We start from the raw sequence: 19,787 nt of genomic DNA on the forward strand, positions 1-19,787 counted from the left end.
GTCAACCCCCACTCGATACGACGACGAATCGTTCCTAATTAAGTACCTACCCAGCCAGCTAGAAAATGATGGAGGAGGACTTGGCCCCGCATGGTCTTTGCAAGAGCGAATTGAGTGGCAAACTGTCGCTCCGGATAAAAGCCGTTTGTTTCTTGACCGTGAATCGTTAGTATTTTCAAGCCAGGCCTGCCAGGCTAGGTTGTTAGTTAGAGATGTTCCAAATCTAGCAGCGAGAGAATAACTGCTCGATAAGCAGCAGCAGTACAGAGAGGAGTATGTTCGCAAAAGCTATAACCGCAACCGGTCATGCATGTGCGTTAGCCGATCAACCAAACTGATTAGTGCATCCGCCATCAATCAGCTTAAATAAAAAACATGATGTACGTAAACGGTGAACAGGTATTACCTGACCGCATCGAACAAATATTAGAAAAAAAAAAAAAAAGAAGAAGGAAAAAAAGATACTCGATTGACATCGAGCAGCAAGCGGTTCTGATTGCCGCTTTTTGCAGGGCAGTGAGCAACTGCCAGGGTATGGTCCTGGGAAGTACGAAACAAGTGGAGTGATGCGGTATGGGTTGGAAGGGTGGGTGCCTCTCTTTTTACTGCACTGGGCCTTTTTGATTGAAGCGAAAATCACGTCTATTTTCACTGGCGGGCAGCAGCATCACACCCTGCCTACCTACGTCTGTCTGTCTGCATTTCACGGGTAGCAAAAACCGGTCAAACTCCCCCAGCTCATCGCACCCCAGAACAAGAAGTAAAAAGGAAACAAAAAAAGGGGGGCCCCCAGCTGCTGTTTTTAGTGTACTACGAAACGAAGCAAAGAGAAAAAGTTGTGGCCAGACAGTAAGCACTGGGTCGGATCAATCAAACCATCCAACTCAATCCCTCACTCAACCCACACCCACTCTATCCCACCTCCGCCTTGCCTTGCGTGCCTGCTGCGGTGGAATCCCCCAAAAGAGAATTTCAATGTCCTCCACCACCACCGGATCATGGACGGGCATTCGAACTTCACACAACCGAGCGACACATCCCACGCCAGCCACACCATCCCCTCTTCCTCATCGTCGCAACGGAGACGGCTCACCAAGAAGCCGCCTCCTTCCACATCGGCGCGTCACCATCATAGCTCATTGAGCATCGACAGCCGTGTAGACGCCCAATCGTTGGTCGGCAAACGCAGCTCGACCAGCCTACGCCGTGCTCCAAGCGCTCCCCCCGCCCGGACGCCCACGAGCACCCACGCGTCAAACAGCTCTTCGCCTAGAAACCCGTCGTCGAGCACTCGTCTCAACAATCACTCGCCCATTATTCCCGCCGCCTCCGAGTTCGCCGCCTCCTCTTTGTCGCCGTCTGCGCGAGACCGCGACTCGGACCCCGCTCGCAACGATCACGGTCACCAACTTCAAAATAACAACAACTACTACTACTCTGCCTTCACCAACGCCCATCATCATAATCAATACTCTGCAGCCTCACACAGACGTTCAAACAGCTACGGTCACCCCCACGGCCCGCAGTCTTCAAACTCCCTAACATTCAACCACTCGGAGGATTTTATCGGTGCCCCATTCGACGGCTCCGCCATCCTCAATCGCATTGAGGCGACGAAAGCCTCGCCAACCTTGGGCTCTGGTGCCTTCCCTCACATTAGTAACCCCATTCCCGTCGGTGCTGCCGCTCCGGCTCAGTACTCGAGGGGCAGTCCGGCTCTTGAACAGTCATTCACCTTTCCCTCCGCTGCCATGAGCGAAAAGTCGCAGCAGGTTAGGGGGATGGAGGCTCAGTTGCCTACCTCCAAGCGGTATTCCGACGAAACCAAAGAGCCTAAGCCAGGCGTCTTACGAAAGAAGTCGGGCTTCTCCGGCTTCATGAGCGGTCTGGTTGGCACACCAAAGAAGCCGCTCATCTCTGCTCCCGAGAACCCGGTACATGTCACCCACGTGGGATATGACAGTGCCACAGGGCAGTTTACAGTTCGTTGCATCCGTTTCCTTTCTCTCTCTCTCTCTCTCTCTCTCTCTCTCTCTCTCTCTCTCTCTCTCTCTCTCTCTCTCTCTCTCTCTCTCTCTCTCTCTCTCTCTCTCTCCTTAATTCGCCCTCTGCCTTTTATTCTTCTTCCTATGTCCTGGGCCGCCGTCTCGTAATTTCACACGTTCCCAACTCTATTTTCCCTTATAGATGCCATGTAAGCAGGGCTGTTTCTAACACGATTTTTCGCCGCCAGGGACTGCCCAAAGAATGGCAGAGACTAATCAGCGAAAGCGGTATTACTGAGAAAGAGCGCAGAGAAAATCCTGAGACGCTCGTCAATGTTATTAAGTTCTACAAGGAGACGACCGAGAAGCCTGCAGAGGACCAGGTCCTCGAAAAGTTTCACGATGCCCGACCAGGGCTTCCAAGCGCACCTTCAGCTGGCTCGATGATTTCGCCAGGTCTGGCGCCCCATCACTATAACCCAATGTCCCCTATGATCAGCCCACCAGCCAGCCCACGGTTCCCACAGGTCGGTCATGAAGGCAATTTCGAAAATCCCAGGTCGCCACCGCCAGTACCGAAAAACAAAGATGTTACCCTTATGCCGAGCCGTCCGGCCCCGAGACCGCCTGTGAGCCTCCCGACACGTACGGCGCCTCATGCTCCTTACGCAGCGAAGGATTCCGGGATCGACATGCCCCCTCAGCACGATGACCTCACACCGACAACATACCAGCCTCCCAAGGAGTCACAGCCAATACTGCCCGAGGAGCACCGGTCTAGGTCCAACTCACGAGTTAACGGGAATACCGCTTACCCCGCATCCCAACAATCTCCCGCTGTACAGGCCGCGTATCAGCAACAGCTTATGCAGCAGCAGCAGGAGCAGGCCCTCGCCCAGGCACAGGCCTCCATGTCAGGCTCGATGAGTCGGGCTCCCAGCAAGAGGCAGCCACAGGCTCAGCAACCTACTCCCCCTCAATCCCAACATCAGTACTCGAGGCCTACCGATGCAAACGGTGCGCAACAAACACAAAGACCACAACAACCACAAATCGGTCCTGTTCCACAATCACGCCCGCGGCACCGGTCGCGACAGAGCAACGGGCTCGACGTTGTAGCAGCGCTGAAGCGCATATGCTCTGAGGGAGATCCGCGGGAAATTTACCGCAGCTTCACCAAGATTGGCCAGGGTGCGTCGGGCGGTGTCTACACCGGCCATGAGAGGGGGAGCAACCGACTGGTAGCAATCAAGCAGATGAACTTGGAGCAGCAGCCCAAGAAGGACCTGATCATTAATGAAATTTTGGTCATGAAGGACAGCTCACATCCCAACATCGTCAACTTCATCGACAGCTATCTGTGCGGCGGAGAACTCTGGGTCGTAATGGAGTTTATGGAAGGTGGTAGCTTGACAGATGTCGTGACCTTTAACATCATGACTGAGGGACAAATCGCCTCTGTCTGTCGAGAGACTCTTCTTGGCCTCCAACATCTGCACTCCAAGGGCGTCATCCACCGTGATATCAAGTCGGATAACATCTTGTTGTCGATGGAGGGAAATATCAAGCTGAGTAAGTACATGGCATTGCCAGAGCTAGAGCCACCACGCTGTGCAGTTCATTTTGGAGAAGCTAACATTTTGATTTTAATCTCTACACAGCTGATTTTGGTTTCTGCGCCACCATTAACGAGGCTCAAAACAAGCGGACCACCATGGTCGGCACTCCCTATTGGATGGCACCCGAAGTGGTCACGCGTAAGGAGTATGGGCGCAAGGTCGACATCTGGTCACTAGGTATTATGGCTATTGAGATGATTGAGGGCGAGCCACCATACCTCACAGAGTCGCCGCTTCGAGCTCTGTGGCTGATTGCCACGAACGGCACACCCCAAATCAAGGACGAGGGCAACATGTCCCCCGTTTTCAGAGATTTCCTATACTTTGCACTGAAGGTGGACCCAGACAAGCGCGCCAGTGCTCATGATCTTCTGAGGGTAAGTCGAAGTTCCACTCACTGAATAATACTTTGGGTGAATAGATGAATTGACTAACCCGTTTTTCAGCATGAGTTTATGAACCTGTGTGTCGATCTGTCACACCTGTCACCATTAGTAAGGGCGGCAAGAGAGGCAAGAGCTCAAGAAAAGGCTCGGAAGGGCCAATAAAAAATATTTAAAAGACTAGGGGAAAGGAGCAATTTATATTTTCTCGACGACAGCACTAGGACAGTCAATGCGCCGTTTCTTGTCTATACCATCATCGTACGCCAATCCCATTGAGATTTTTGTTTCTTGCCGCTTCGCTATTTATTGCCACCAAATTCGAAACTTTGAGGGCTTGCTGGTTTGGCGTCTTGATGTATTTTCTACTATGATGCCAGGATTTTCTTTTCCTCCCTCCGGAGCGGTGTCACTGATTTCTGGCGTGCATACTCACCTCAAGAGGAGACGAGATAGTGGCAAATACTGCAGTGTGGACTTTTTTTTGGTTTACTTGTGTTCGCGTATACTCTTTTTGCTTGTGTTTTTTTCTAAAAAGAAATCATGTCCTAGTCCCGATGATCGTCCGATTGATGTCCTTGAATTGCAAGGGACGAAAAAGATGGGAGGATCCTTTTTTTTTTTTCTTTTTTTTTTTTTCTTCGAGCCGTGCGACATACTGGGTCTTTTTCTTGTTTGATTTTGTTGTGAAATCGCCTCGGTTCAGGCCAGATATATACCACATTCAAACTCCAAGCTATATACTAAAGATTTCGCCAGGAATCTTTATCACTGAAACTCGGTTACTTCATCCTCTTACCACTGGAATATGCATATCGCCCCAGTAGTCACTCTTTGTTGTATTCGCTACCATAGTCCGAATTGCATGCTCTGACAAGAATGTGACAAGAAAGCGGAGAAAACACACTGCTCGACACACTCAACCGCAGCCTGTGTGGCCATGTTGAGGACACTTAGTGACGCGGCAAAAGTTCATCCCAATGAGCGCGGCCGGGACAGCACGCTTTTTGTTAGAGGCTAACGGTATTTGACTTTTTTTTCCTGCTCGGGCCCGGCAAGCTGTGCTTTGCCGAGAGAAGCGTGCAATAATCGGTATATGTAGCAAGAGTGAAGGCTGTAGTGTTTCGTCTTGTCCTCTCAACGGAAGCGTATGAACCTTGAGGAGAGGCAATATCCCCGAACAGGTATAGATGCCCATTGACTTTGGATAGTGCCGAGATAATTACTCTATAGGATGCGGGCAATTAAGATACCTAAGTATAAGGTGTCTTTCGTGGCTTTCCGTAAACGTAATCTGGTGATAACTTGAGGTCCGCGTCTCTGCGCCATCCTCTTGCAAGGCAGGGGTCCGGTTTGATATTTGGATAACTCATGTGGACGATTGGGCGCGATACTTTTTACGATTGTCAACCTCTCAAGCGTTTTGGATTCAGAAAAGTTCACCCAAACTGTTTGTGCACAATGCCTGCAGGGAAATCTCATCGTAGGTAGTCTCTATTAAAGTTTCCCTTTGCCGCCAACCAGTTGACCAACCCACCATCAGCGCCCCCATTCTAGCTAAACGAAAACACCAAAAAAATAATAAAATCCTGCTTCGCTACCCAGGTCGAGATGTAAGAAAGTGCAAAACAGTGTGAAAACAATTGGCGCCAGTGCCCCTCTATATCGTTACTCGAAAGATAAGAACATCTCATAGGCCTGTACTGAAAATTTCAGTGACCTTGCAGCTACCGTTGATACGGCCTGCAGAAAAGAGAAAAAAAGACTTTTATAGCGTTAGTAATTGTCCGTTGTTGGTCTCGATACGCGAGAAATAGGGTTTCGATTCCCTTGGGACAGCCTCGACAAGTCGTCTGAGGACTTATTATCATTTTTAATTTTCAAGACGGTGGTTTCCGGCCCGCGGTGCTTAGTAGCATGTGTAGCCACCGTCAATGATGACGTTGGAGCCGGTCATGAAACCGCTTGAGTCCGAAGCGAGGAAGATGCAGAGACCATTGAGGTCATCGACGTTGCCCAGTCGCTGTTGGGGAGTGAGCGACTTCCAGATCTTCTTCTGAGCGTCGAGCGCGGGAACCTTGTTGAGGGCGGTGTCCATGTACCCAGGGGAGATGCAGTTGACACGAATGTCGTACTTGGCCCACTCAGCGGCGAGAGACTTGCCGAGCTGGATGACGCCAGCCTTGGATGCGTTGTAGCATGACTGCTCCTGCGGGTAGTTGACGATGCTGCCCGACATGGAAGCCACCAGGACGATGGAACCAGGCTTGCCAGCTGCCATCATGGCGCGGCCGACAGCCTGGGACATCAGGAATGAGCCTGTGAGGTTGATGTCGATCAGGCGACGGAACATGGCGGGATCGTAGGTCTCGGCCTTGATGTTCGAGTCGGCAATACCGGCCGAGTTGACCAAGACGTCAGGAGCGCCGAACAGCTCAACGACCCGATCTACGGCGGCGTTGATGGCTGCTCCGTCACGCACATCGACCTTGAAGAAGGTGACAGGAAGACCGGTCTTCTGATGCAGCTCAGCAGCAGACTCGTCTCCAAGCTCCTGGTTGGCATCGAAGATGATAATGGCTTTGGCGCCGGCCTCAGCACAGGCACGAGCCATGTAGTTGCCCAGTCCTCGTGCGCCTCTGGTTGTGCATACGTACAGTTAGATCGCTGCTTGATGGAAGTATAGTAAAAACGAGAGCCAGTCAGTCACTTACCCGGTAATGATGATGGTCTTGCCGTAAACCGACATCTTCTGCATGGTGCCAGGCATTTGCGAGTACACCTTGGAGGATAGAGGGACGACCGGCTCATCCTCCTCCGGGGTCGGTGGTTGAGCAACAGCGGCTCTGCTGCTGCCCTTGACGGGAATGCTGAAGTGGTCCGAGTTGCCAGAAGCAACTCCCTTAGAGTCAGGTGTATACACCGAGACGGGCACCTCGGTCTCCTTGATGACCTCCGACTTCTTGGGCTGTTGCATCGAGTTGCTGAAAGCTCTCTTGGCAACGGGAGCGAAGCGAGCTGCTGGCATGGGCATCGAGGCGGCAGCACGGCAGGGAATACCTGCCAGGCGCATGACGGAGCGTGCAGCAACCATTGTGTTTTGTGAAGGTGTTATGTGTGCTTTGAGGTGATGGCTAAGTGATTGATAAGTTGGTTTGTTAGAATTTGGGGGTAAATGGCAAGGTTTTATTGGGTATGTTATGAAGAATTAATGTGCTGTGAGTTTGCAGTTATTGGGAAGGTGTTAAGGTGGTCTTGTTTGCTTGGAAGGTTCTTTCAAAGGCACGTCGAAGGTACCCTGAATGATCCTTAATAGCAAGTCCAATGTGGGCTTTGACAGATGAGGTATGAGAGATAGAAAAACCAAACGCAAAAGTTGAAGGCTTGATGGGAGTGCCAGACCAGACGTCTTTAAAAAGAATGCAATGTGAGCAGGGAGGGGGAGCGAAGATCGGGGGACCTTTTCTTCTACGCAGATAGTGTCTGGTAATGTGGTGGAAGCGGTCGCTAACAAGGTGTTTTGGCAGTGAGACGTCTGCAAGCTCGGCCAAGGCGAAAGGCGAAGTAGGTGGAAAACCGGGGAGCGTGGCAATTCGAGACCGAGTCTCCTGCAGGTGCTGGGATCTACTTACTAGTTCTGTCCGTAGTTCTAGCAACGGGGGAGGCAGTTGGATGGATGGCAAGTCGTGGAGAGATGATTTGGTTGGGGGTGGGGAAATGTGGAAAGGCTCCCTACCAAAACTTGTATAGGTAGGTAGGTAAGGTAGGTCGGTAGGCATTTTCTGTGATTGACAGGCGCCGTGGCGTGTCTACAGTAGGTACCTACCTACCTTACCATGACTACCTTCTTGCTTTCTAGCAGCAGGCAGACACCACCAAAGAGACCCCGGGGGGAAGGAATGTCGATCACTTCCCTCCACCAGTCGAGTACAAGTCTTAGCACCCTAATTTCTTGCCAATCCCGCGCTCAGCCAAGAGTGATAATCCTGTGCAAGGTACAAATCAATCAGACCACGAAGCCATGGTTTTTCGAGCAGCAACACTCTCAGTCGACATCCATGATGCAATGTAACGCTCCAGGTTAACTGGGGCGGATACTTTTCTCCTGCTTTTTTACTCGTCTGCTGTAACCGTGCAGGTCGGAAGAGGGCGGTAGCTAACAGTACATATATGATTCAAAGCTTCTAGCCAAGTCCAGATGAATCCAAAGCGATCCAGAACTGAGCCGCTAGCTCTGCACTGCCAGGCACACCACCATCACCACCCCACCAACACATATTTACTGCACTGTACCTTTGCTTGCTTAATTACTGGCGGGCAATTAATTGTTCAAAGCTGCAATCAATAAATGTATCCCAAGCACCTATTTGCTTGCCGTACTTGACAAACATGATCGCGATGGGTGTCTGTCAGGGCGTGGTCTCAGGGTTCTTCGAAAGGAATGACGAAAGAAATTAAAAACGAAAGCTTTTTATAGCAAGGAGCAGTGACGGCGCATGTCGAATGCGAACAAGAGGACGCCGGATGGAAAGTCATACGTCACAAAACAACACAGCCCGTCGACGGATCTTTGAACTACTGAGCTCGGGCAATGATGATACATAGCACAGAACGGCACCAGCATTTAAGGCTGAGAGACGGCTTCTGGGGGAGTCGTTCAGTTTTGTTCGGCCGATTAAACAAAGCCGTGTTTAAATAGCATCACATCACTTTCTCAAGCCACCAACCCACGGACCCTCTATAGGTTGATCGCGTCAACGAAGACGCCTAGAATTACGACGCAAGTAGGTACGCTACCGAGGTAGGTAGGTACAGTGTATACGTTGGCCTATCTGCTTACAGTACTGGTGGAGTAGAATCAGGAAGATGTTGTGGATTGTGCCCGGTGCTTCCATTCCCACTTGGCAGTTGACAGTGGAGGAGAGACCCCAGCTAGGCTGTTCTGTCGTACTGTTTGAATATTACTCCGTACCTCCGTAGCAGCTCCAACAAATTCAATTCCTCAACAAAACATGCTTACTGCTATTGATATATGAAAACGGCCAGGTTGGTATGCTCAAATATCTTTGGTTACCTAGCTTGTACTTAATTCGTTCCAATTGATTGCCCAGTCAATAAACCTGTAGGTTGGTAAGGTACATGGCTGCACAGTAGCTCTTCCAACGGCCTCAATAACGCTTGAGAAATCAATCGTATCCAGCTCAAGTGGGGAGCTTCGGTAGATAGCCGGCAGGTTGTAACCTGGCGTTTATCTGCTGTGGCGATACCCCACACGTACCATTAGCCTCCACGGCTCACTGGGGAAGACTACCATTAAAAGGAGTTCAAACTCAAACGTGGTTGAGATGAGGCCCAGTCCGCGGCGGTGAGCTTTGAGTTTCTGGGCAAAAGGTCAGCAGGACGACGGGAAGCATGCAGCCTGATGTTTGCCATCTTGACCCCCGCGCACGGTACGTGAAGGCTGAGGAGAGACGGGGATTGTCAATGCTTTGAGCTTATAGGCTCAAGGTTGATAGGGTTCATCCATGCCGGTGTTAAGGTAAGGTACCACCTACTCCACTATAGCTTTTTTTCGGTTTCTCTGTCTTTTACGGAGTATCCCTACCAAGCCTACTTCTCCTGGTCACAACTTCTTGGCAGTTTAACAGCGGGATACGAAAAGCTTAGGGGCATGAGCTCCTGCAACGATTTTCTTCCACCGACTTTTTCCAGCTCCCTTGTCCCTTCTTCCTTGCGATGTAATTACGGATTGCTCGGAATGGATAATGTTACGACTTAAGCTCAAGGTGCGGGGAGCCGCAAATTAGGGTCCTGGTATCTGGGGAGCTGGCTGGCAGCTCGACCGAACTCCGCTGGAAACCCACTCGCCCCATTTTCATCTCTATCCCCCGTTCGCAAGGAACCCGCCGCCGACCACCCCCGCTTTTCTAATTCGTTTATCTTTTTTTTTTTTTTTTTTTTTTTCGCGTCTTCTTTTTGCTTTCCGGCAGGACGGACACGACGATGCGACGCCTCCCATTGCCGTGTATGATTCTCTGGCAAGATTGGGAGGAATTTTCTTCTGACACCCCTGGATATCCACCAACGGGATCTTGCTTCGGCTTGCACGCCTCGAACTGTCTGTGCCGTCTTGCTACTGACGGGTAGGCAGGTCAGGTGCGCAAAAAAAGCAAATAGTTGAGCCAACAAACAGCCTTGACTATGCAGACCCTGGCCATGCTTAACATCTTGACACTCAGAGATTTGACAAACTCTATGTAACCCCATTATGGATATTAATTTGTCCTACCCGTAAGATAGGACAGAGGCTCCGCTCGCAACAAGTTCAACTCCGGCCGGAACGACACACGTCAGCTCCCCGTATCATTACCACCCACCCTTGGTGTGTGGCGGTCAGCATGCAACGGGGACAAGATCAACCATACACTGCATCTATTCCCGGCAAGCATAGTTCTGTACTCGACGCTAAATGAGAGGAGAAGCACGGCTTGTACTGATACAGTGATGGCCTTGTCGATCCCCAATCTCTAGGTCGGTCCAGATCTCGACCTGAACTGCTTGCCGTTGTTGTGCAGACATCCTCGTTTAAAATTTGACCAATTGTAATTGCAGCCAACAGTATGTGGTGAATCGTCGCCCCTCAAGGAGGGGCGAACAAAGATTCTAGGCCGAGCGTTTGGTACCGAGTCGATGCGCCTGCATCAGACCACCTGCCAACCATGCTACTTGCGAAAATGAAACGGGGATGCCGATGTCAAGAGAGAAAAAAGGTAAATTGACCATCTCTCTACCGTTCATTATCCACACTCCCTTTCAGCTAGGTTTATAATGTGGTTTCGGTGATAAGTTGAAATGTACCTATACGTGTTGAAATGAAGAAGTGTGTCTGATCAACAACACGGCCCAAAATATACGAAGCCACCCTCACAGCACCTATCAAGGTATGCGTATCCTCTTTCTTTTCCCCACCAGTTCGAAATAAACTTTTTTTCCGGCTCGGTCTAGATCATATATATGCTTGACTACTTGACTACGTACGATATTATCTGAGAGTTACCATTCATTACGGTGGCTCGGGTGGTGTTTGCCTGGCAAGTCAATATCAAGAATGGCGTTGACGAACTCAATCCTAAACAGCATCCGATATTAGTACTCTCCGGTCGAGCCAAGGTTCCCGATTGGCTGGCTTGAGTTCAGACAAAAGGCTCTTGGCTAGTAGATCGGAAGAGCCAAGCCTGTCCATCGATCCTTTGTGGGCTCTAGAGCTTCTAGTTCTAGACCATAATAACACGTCATGGGGTAAGGCTCATCAAGCTGGGTGGCAATACTCTACAGAACGGACAAGCTCGTTCGGTGTACGTTTCTATTGGCGAATGTCAATGTCCAGGGTAGGGTGCCTTTGATCAACTAAGGCTGTACTACTTATATCTTCATGGTCCCTTGCCTCTGAGGTGGTACTTGTTATGATGATGCTTCTCGAGCAAGACTGAGGAGTTCAAAGATGAAATCAACCGATGGGCCAGACGAAAGAGCTATTGTCTATTCGGATGCCCGTGGTACTCGCATAGCATGATGGGATGGTAACTACCTACCTAGCTATGGAGTAAGAAGGACCAACCTAAGCAAGGAGTCTGCCATCAGTATTGTGGAAACACGGGAGCAAACATATGCAACCAGCGATATGTGCATGGGCCCTCGGCTACTCCCGCGTGGTGCCACGAACACTTCAAGGCCTGAACCTTGGCCTAGCCCTATCGTGATGGTTCTCGGGACCTGCTGATCGGGTGGCGAGCTACCTTGGCCTGCGGCAGGGCCTCAATGCATTGGTGACTCAAGCCACACCCCTACCCTGTCCAGCAGTTGCATTGCCAGCGACATGGTCGTGCATACCTGTCAGGCCCGACCCGGGTCTAGAACTACAAGAGGCCATGGTCACGATGGGTCTTCAAGTTATATGGGTTCGGTTTTGCACTCGAGTCAGACCAGTCCCTTGACCATTTGTTTAAATCCTAGGTGGCGACGCACCCATCTATCCGCGTGTTGATTCGTCTGTCTAGTCTTCGTTAGGTCAGGAATCTATGGCGCCAGTGCCAATTACTAGACACAGGCAAGACAGGCATTTATAAACACGAGACTTTCCTTTTAGCTCACCATCCAACCACGATTGATGTGGTTGGCTAGTCCAATGCAGCCAAGCTTGAATGGGCTTGGAGGGTTAGACGGTGTACTAAAACGTTCATACTCCCTCTCAGCGTTCCTAACCCGCACAACCACCGGGAGATACATTGGAAGAGCAAGCACCATCATGTACCAAATACAGCAACATAGTCTACTTCCAAAGCAGCGTCGACACCCCCGATAGTCGACATCGCCGGCGTCCGCGTATCCGCCACGGCGTCAGGGAATCCACCACCGACAGCGACATTAAGCAACAGGAATCTCGGGCTGTGAGCCAGGCTCCTCCATGCCGTCTCATCACCCACACGGGCACCAACCAGGGTGAAGGTTACTATCCCGTCGATAGACCACTGCAGTGTCTCTTCACTCCAATGCCGGCCTCCTGTCCGATCAATCTCGACCGCGACGGTATGAAACTCTCCTCTGCTCATAGGCACCGACCTTCCGATTCCCACACCCTCGTTGCACGGTCCACCGACGGCTGAAGTTCCGCAATGGACGGTGTGCCACGCCGAGGGCAACCCGTTGACCGTCTCGAAGATGTCGACCTCGCCGACGCTCGGCCAGTTTTGGTAGTTGTCTCGGTAGGCCGCCCCAAGGGACCAAAAGGCTGGCCAGATACCGGCCTGTGCGTCACCGGCACCGACCCGCAGGCGAGCCTCAACCCGCGTCATCCTGCCCACCTTTGGGGCAAAATCATGCTCAGGCTTGGTCCGGATGCGCGCCGAGGTCCACCTCCCGCCCATGCCGACGCCGTGGCCAGGACCGATGGGAGTGATACGCAGGGTGCCGGCCTCGGTGGTGGCCAGGTTGGATGGCGAGTCCGTATACATCTGGATCTCCTTGGTGCCCCAGTTCATTGGCCCGCCGGGGTATGAGGTCCCAGTGTCGATAATCCATTTGGATGGTGAGGGGGGTGATCCGGGGGCCAGACCAGAGAAGTCATCCGAGAAAAGAATCGAAGTGAAGCCAAGTGGGATTTTGATCTTTGTGGTCTTTGGAACTGGCGGTGGTGAAGCCTGGATAGGTTGAACCGGGTTCGCTGGGGGTTGGCGTCCGCCTTGGCTACTGTGCAGAGGGGGGCCGTTCTCGAGGGCAACCTGGCTGGCCAGCGAGGGAGAAGGAGCTGGCAGAGCCTGAGCCCCCGGCTGCTCAAGGACAACAACCGGTGTGCTTGAAAGACGACCCCCAATGCCATGTTTATGGGGCTGGCATTTGAAAGTGAACGAGTAGGGCAAGGCCATGACAACCGACGCCAGCAACGGGAGCGTAATCGCGAAGCGAGTCATACTTGACGCAGAGAATCAGGTTTATTTTGCGGCTTTGGTCTCTTTGTACCGACACACGAGGAGCCCTGCGAGAGAGGGTAAGCAGAACTGCACAGCGAGCAAGTCCTGGATGGTTGTCTGCCTCGGACCGGTCATTGCGAAGAGGTCAAGGTTTTTGTTGCATGATACTTGAAGGCCTCCGTCTGCTTGTTCTTTTTATGCCTTTTTTGTTCGACTGCTGTATTTGGTCAATTTGTATAGCGCCACGGGTGCTGGGTGGCGGTCATGGCGCAGCGGCAAATCCTTGTTTCCGGGCAAAGCTGAATGGAATACCCCCAGAAGCATTTTAGCAGTCAACCACATTCTTATCACTGCCATTGGATGATTGAAACAAGAACATATTTCAATTTGGATATGTGTGTTCACTTCTGGGGGCCGGTATATTCCCCCCCCCCCCCCCCCCCCCCCCCCCCAAAAAAAAAAAAAAAAAAAAAAAGAAAAAAAATAGAGAGACCGCCTCGCCGGCGCCAGACAAAGACGGCAAATGTTGCATACCACCGAGCAGTATATTGCAGCCGCGGTACCGACCTGACCCAAAAATCCGCGCACCCAAATGGTATCCATAAACAGACATTTTCGTTTTGGGGTTCACAGCCTAGGCGGAAAAGGGGTCACTGGGACTCTTGGGATTGTATGTGGCGCTTGGGTGATCGCTCGTTCCAGACTTGCAAGTCGATGCCATGAGAAAAAGACGCTGCCGCCGGTTAGCCCAAAGGGGGCTTGTGACGGTCAACCGGGTAAGCTTAAATACCGAGTTCTGGGCCCAAGCCGGATTGACACGAAGGCTTTTTTTTTTTTTGGGGGGGGGGGGGGGGGGATATAATCAATCGGAGGCTACTTGCCTACCTAGCCAGTGGCGGCACGCCCTTTTCAGAACAGTCCTTTTGTCGCGCGATAGCTCTCCATACGTTCTATGGCATTTTTGTGACAATTAACAAGGTGTTCTCGGGGCTGGAAGTTCTCAAGGTACCAAGCAGACTATATTGCGTTACTTTTTACCTGTTTCGACTTGAGATGCATGCAAGGCCTTGTGTATGCTATCACGCCATGTCACGACTTGAACATTGCGTGCTGTACCCAAGAGTTCGTCATCTATCCAACGTCAACACAAGAAAGTCTTTTGGTCCGGTCTTTTTCGTCGCAGGAAAAAGTCATACACTTCATTATTTTTCTGCTTCCCCCGCCTTGTCGTAGCAGTGTGCTTGAGCAATCAATCGCCTGTCAAACCTGTCAACTTCGTCGACTGCTCTCTCGTTCTAGACTAGGAATAGAACCAAACCGACACTCGCCGGATACCAAGAAGATACCATTGTTCGCCAAACCACCGACCGATATGAGAGTACCACTCCCAGCAGGCTACAAAATGTCCCAACATCTAATTAAAATCATCAAACATAAACTCGGAGATTTTCCCACGACCACCCATCCTGTACTTGATTTCGAAATCCGTCTCAGTGAGGGTTTCTACGATGCTGGTATACCCCCGTACATAAACTCGTCTCCGCTCGCATCGTCACTGCTGTCTCCCTCCTCGTCGCCATCGAGATCTTCACCGACCCCTCCGTCACCACTATGGCTTCTCGGACTTAGCACCCCGCTTCCGTAAGCGCTTTGCAGGTTGCTGAAGCTGAAAGACTGGCCACCACCGAGACCGCCGAGACCCCGACCGGCCGGTAGGCTGCCAGCCACACCAGTAGACCCAGGGGGGGCCCTAGCACTCACTCCTGTCTCCATGGCCAGCTGCCGCCTCATGCCCTCGAAGTCGACGGCAGAGCCACTGCGGCTTACTAGGGGCTTCTCGGGGAGCTTGTTCAGTAGCCCCGTGCTGATGTCGAGCATGCCCATAGCAAATTCTGTCAGACCTCTGCCCTCACCCGGCTTTGAGCTTACGGAGAGAGTCCACCGGTACTCGGCTAGCCGCCTGCGGTACCAGTCTGCCTCTTGACGGCCCGGCGAGGTCGCCCACAGTAGGGAACCGAATGTGCCTATGAGAGCGAAATTGGTCTTTGAAGCAAAGTACCAAAACGCACGAAGGTGCGATGGCGTCAAGCGGTTGACAAAGTCCATAGCCGAAATCAGTCGCGCCTTGGCAGCACTCCTGCAGACATCCAGTATCGTCTCGGGGCTTGCTGGTCCAAAATTCGGCGTGGGCGTCGGTGCGGATGCGGAGGCTGGTGTCGCCGCGGCAGATGAAGGAGTGCCATTTCCAGTACCCGTACCTGTCGCCAGCTCTTCGGTGACGGCAAGGGAGCGGATAATACGTCGGTGCAGTGTTATTTCGGTGGCAAAGTATGCCAGGTGTAAATAGCCAATACTGGTGAGTCTCCCGTTCCTGTTCGATGTAGAGAAACACTGTGACGGGGAGGCGCTACTCGAGTCCATGCGAATTGGGCCGGGCAGTGAACTATACCACTCCCTCAGCCTTATCTGAATGGGCTTGGCCAGCGAGAGCACAACCAACGTCCCCTGAGCCCCTGCGTTCGATATTGTCTGCATCGCCTGCAAAGTATAGAACGTATCCAAAGTCTCAGCAAGGATCAGTGTGAGTTGCACCATCTGTGCAAACAGAATCCGTCCCCGCTCGATATCCTCCCTGTCCTCAATGTTATCGTCTGCCCACTCGTCATCAGGGAAGTCGCCTGGCGCAAGCTGCTGCACCGCCCAGTTGGACGCAAAAATATGTGAAGGGCGGCCATGGACCAGCGAGCCCCATTTGTCCTGCATGTACAAGGCCCAGGCGAGCCGTTTTCGCAGTCCCTTTTCCCACAGAGGTATTTTCCAGGCACTGGCATCGAGATGAAGACCAAGCTCCTGCCCAATGGCCACGAGTTGTGCCGTCGGTGCCCATTGATCTCCTTCGGGCCGCTGTGAGAGGAGTAGTCCTGCCTGCACCGTCGAGAGCTTTGGACGAAACATGGAATCGGCAAGCGTGTCACGCACCAACCGCTCGAGGTCGGTGACATTTGGTTTCGGTAACGACGCGAGCGTCTCATCGTGGTCCCACCAGTTGACAGATAAGAGGTATATGGCGGCAAGAAGTGGAGGTGAGATGTCACGATAGTCTCTCTCGTACTTGTCATAGATTACTGATTTTTGCAGGACAGGAAAGCCAGGGTGAACGATGCGGAAGTACAGGTCGAGTAGCTTGCGGCCGTGCGGCGCAACGATCTTTTCGATTTCTTCCGAGTCGCTGGGCTTGTGCTCATAGCCGGGTGTGATATGGTCCGGCAGCAGCAAAAAGGTATCTTGCTCACCGACTTTTCGTAAAGTGCCCCGCGCCAACAGACTTTCATCATGAGGGTCGAAGGGAGAGAGGTTGATGAGCGACGGCTCAAAGTCGGTCGTCGGTCCTATGTACTGGCTATACCGGTCTTTTTGCAGGCCCAAAGACCGTTTGAGGAGAGTGGGCCCTCCGAAGTTTGCCATATCCTCGATGAAAGAACTACTGGCAACAGTGCTAGATAAACTGGCATTTCCGGGCTGGTGCTGGCGTTGTTTCCTGTTGTCCGACCAGCCGGGGGAGCTGTGATAGCCAGATCAAAGTTAGATAACGAGAGGCCAAAAGAGAAGATTAACAAGACCAGCCACAAGAGGTTAAAATTAGGTTATCGATGAGGGATGGTGGGGGCAATATCGAGTGTTCAAAATCAAAGGGGTATAAAGATCCAACTCGGTTCGCTCACTTTCCTGTGCGCAGAGCGAGGGACCGAGCCATCTTGTAAACAGACATACTGTCGGTTTGGTCTGGCAGAGTGAAGGAACAACAAGCACGTGCGTGGTGTGGCGCAAAGCGAGGTTGTATTATGATTTATGCCGGACGGGGGGGTCATGAGCTATAAAAGCCGGGAACTACTAACCTTCTTTTACTGTGGCTAACCTCCTGGTCACCATTCAGCTTGCGCTTCCGTAGCGCCGGACTCTCGGCCAAGGAACAGTCCATGCGGTTTGCCTGACATGATATGCAGCTGTTACCTGCACCGTCCTGGTCATCATCCTCGCTCAGGATGCACTTTATACGACGGCGCAAACAGGCATCACAGGGCATGGACGGCTGGCCCCCGTTCATCGACGCTGAGTCTGATCCAGGTGAGTTGAGGCCGCTCATACTATGAGAGAAGGCGTCCGACATTGTGCTCTGCCGACTCGGCGTTTTACGCGAGGGCTTAGGCGCAATGGGTATGGGGGCCGTCCTGGCCACGGTGATAGGTGTCGACATGGTTGCGTGGGCTTTTTGTTAGGGGGGGTTTATGATGATACTGGTTGTGGATGGCGGCAAGTTTGTCGCTCTGGCCCTTTGGTGCAGAGGGTGTGGAGGTGCTCCGGGGTGTGCGCCCAGGTCGATGCGGAGAACCTGGGCTCGGTCAAACCGACTTGCCGTAGTAGACTGAATTGTGCAAGCTCTCATGTAATGGCCGGAAATGTTTGCCGTAAGCCAAGATGACAAAGTCACAGTGATGATGGTGCGGAGGACTGGGACTGGGACTGGTCCCAAGCTTGCTGTCGAAAACAGTTGACCACTCCAGCGTGCTTGGCCGGCGGCAACTCGATAAGCAAGCAGTACAGCCCCACGACTAACAAGAGTCCAGGCCTGGCAGGGCAACGAGCTGAACCAAACAGAGGCACGGAAATGTGCGATAGGAATTGACAGGGTCCACGGCAGTTGCAGCTAGGCGGGAGCTTTCGGGGTGGTAGTTAAGCTCACGGGGCGGGTTACTATCCGACCGATAAAGCAAGGGTGAAGATAAGACGCCCCTTCGAGACGACAGGGTTTAGAACGTTCTTCGGAGTTCGGGGACAAAGGGCTTTTAGCAAGTAATAACTGAGTGTTCTTTTTTTTTTGCTTCACTGCACATTAAATGCGGGTTAAGAGGCGTGCTGAGTGAGTATGGGGTGGTTTCGGGCTCTGGCTTTGGTTGTTGATGAGGGGTGTTTTGGAACACAACCTCATAAAAGGAGGCAGACAATAAGGGGGTGTTGAGGGCGTGAGGCTTTATTTTGGGTGTTCCTCTTTTTTTTGTGGTTCGACAAGCGGAAAATAGTAATAACGTGAGAATGAATATCCAAACGGTCTGGTAGGTTTTCCGGACTTTTTTTTAGGCCCCTGTGATAATGGAGACGAGGAAGAGATAAGCCAAGCTTATCAGCGTCATTGGATAGTTTGTTGCGGGTGAGACGGATGCAACGGCGAAGACATTTGTTCTTTTGGTTCGTATTTTTTTTCTCTCTCACCGAAAGCCGGCACACGGTTCCATCCAACAGGCTACTTTGTCGTATTTATATCGGCCGACTTTGTTGTTCTGCGGAACTGCTCAACTGGTAGTGGCGGCAGGAAGCGAGCAAGCAAGGCTAGATCGGATGGGCAAGCTGGGGAAAGGCTGGACTACGATTGGATTATCTTTCCAGGTCGTGTGGCCGTGGGATGGATGTATTAGACAGACGGGTAGATTCCTAGGTGGGCAAAATATAATAGGGTGTTTGTTCGCAAGGTTAGGTAGGTAGACTGGCAGATAAGAGAGGGGGGGAAAAAGTCCAATCGAAGTCGACGAAGAGACGAGACGAGACAGAGTAGGCGAGAGGTCAAGCTAGTTCGGTAGATTGGGGCTGACTGGGTTAGGAAACGGGTTCTACAGTTTGAGATGTATGCTCGAAGCATGTGCTAAAGTAAAAGAGAAGGAACGGTAGGTACGATGGGAGGATGGTTTGGGTAGAGGTACCTGCTATCGATGGTCGGTTTTTGATCCGATCCACTCAAATTGAAGGTTGCTGGGATGCCCATATAGCGGAAGGCGATACCTAATGCAGGTGGTAAGTAAGTAGGTAACTAACTCAATTTAATTCGAAAGATAAAAGGCCTGCAAGCAAATGGTGGGAATCCTCTGCTTGACTTGGAGAATTAATAAAATATTTCCACATCCATCACACGTGTTGTTTTGCCCTGTTTGATTGTTTGTTTTCTGTATTTTTGATCGCACACGACCATTAACCGCTTCCTCTCAGACTATACCAGACAACAAACCGCTACCGTACCTATCTGCCTCCCAGCGATTCAATTCCGGGGCTCGGGGCAAAATCAAGATGCAGATAATGCAGTGTCAGGGAAGGACCCGGTCAAGCGAGTCTGGAGAGACCGGGGCCATGCAGGTCGGTGCAACATGATAAGGCGGCGCCCAGCAAATTCTTATCAGCCACCGCCTTGGTTCACCGTGGCATTAAACAACAGAAATACCTAATAGCAAAACCACACTACGAGACATTCATCCACTCATTACCAAATAGAAAAAGATTCGAAAACCA

At 51.7% G+C, this 19,787-nt stretch overlaps 4 protein-coding genes across 4 annotated transcripts; 1 reads left to right on the forward strand and 3 right to left on the reverse strand.

The window, feature by feature from the left end:
* Positions 1 to 700: 700 nt before the first annotated feature.
* MGG_12821 (STE/STE20/PAKA protein kinase) lies at positions 701 to 4,819 on the forward strand. Its single transcript, XM_003717017.1, has 4 exons — positions 701 to 1,982; positions 2,234 to 3,557; positions 3,647 to 3,981; positions 4,051 to 4,819. The coding sequence occupies exons 1-4, from the start codon at positions 999 to 1,001 to the stop codon at positions 4,150 to 4,152; spliced, it is 2,745 nt and encodes a 914-aa protein (XP_003717065.1). The 5' UTR covers positions 701 to 998; the 3' UTR covers positions 4,153 to 4,819.
* A 598-nt stretch (positions 4,820 to 5,417) lies between these two features.
* On the reverse strand, positions 5,418 to 8,091 carry MGG_06494 (D-arabinitol 2-dehydrogenase). The gene is made up of 2 exons (XM_003717018.1): positions 6,702 to 8,091; positions 5,418 to 6,626 (listed from the first exon to the last, which is right to left on the reverse strand). The coding sequence occupies exons 1-2, from the start codon at positions 7,079 to 7,081 to the stop codon at positions 5,897 to 5,899; spliced, it is 1,110 nt and encodes a 369-aa protein (XP_003717066.1). The 5' UTR covers positions 7,082 to 8,091; the 3' UTR covers positions 5,418 to 5,896.
* Positions 8,092 to 12,290: 4,199 nt separating this feature from the next.
* On the reverse strand, positions 12,291 to 13,454 carry MGG_06493 (beta-glucanase; the record flags this gene model as incomplete). The annotated part of the gene is made up of 1 exon (XM_003717019.1): positions 12,291 to 13,454. The coding sequence occupies one exon, from the start codon at positions 13,452 to 13,454 to the stop codon at positions 12,291 to 12,293; it is 1,164 nt and encodes a 387-aa protein (XP_003717067.1).
* Positions 13,455 to 14,441: 987 nt separating this feature from the next.
* Positions 14,442 to 18,868, reverse strand: MGG_06492 (transcriptional activator protein DAL81). The gene is made up of 2 exons (XM_003717020.1): positions 17,351 to 18,868; positions 14,442 to 17,016 (listed from the first exon to the last, which is right to left on the reverse strand). Exons 1-2 carry the CDS (start codon positions 17,707 to 17,709, stop codon positions 14,958 to 14,960), a joined length of 2,418 nt encoding a protein of 805 aa, XP_003717068.1. The 5' UTR covers positions 17,710 to 18,868; the 3' UTR covers positions 14,442 to 14,957.
* Between the last annotated feature and the right edge of the window lie 919 nt (positions 18,869 to 19,787).

This window comes from Pyricularia oryzae, chromosome 4 (assembly GCF_000002495.2).
Source record: "Pyricularia oryzae 70-15 chromosome 4, whole genome shotgun sequence".
Classification (NCBI taxonomy): Eukaryota; Fungi; Ascomycota; class Sordariomycetes; order Magnaporthales; family Pyriculariaceae; genus Pyricularia; species Pyricularia oryzae.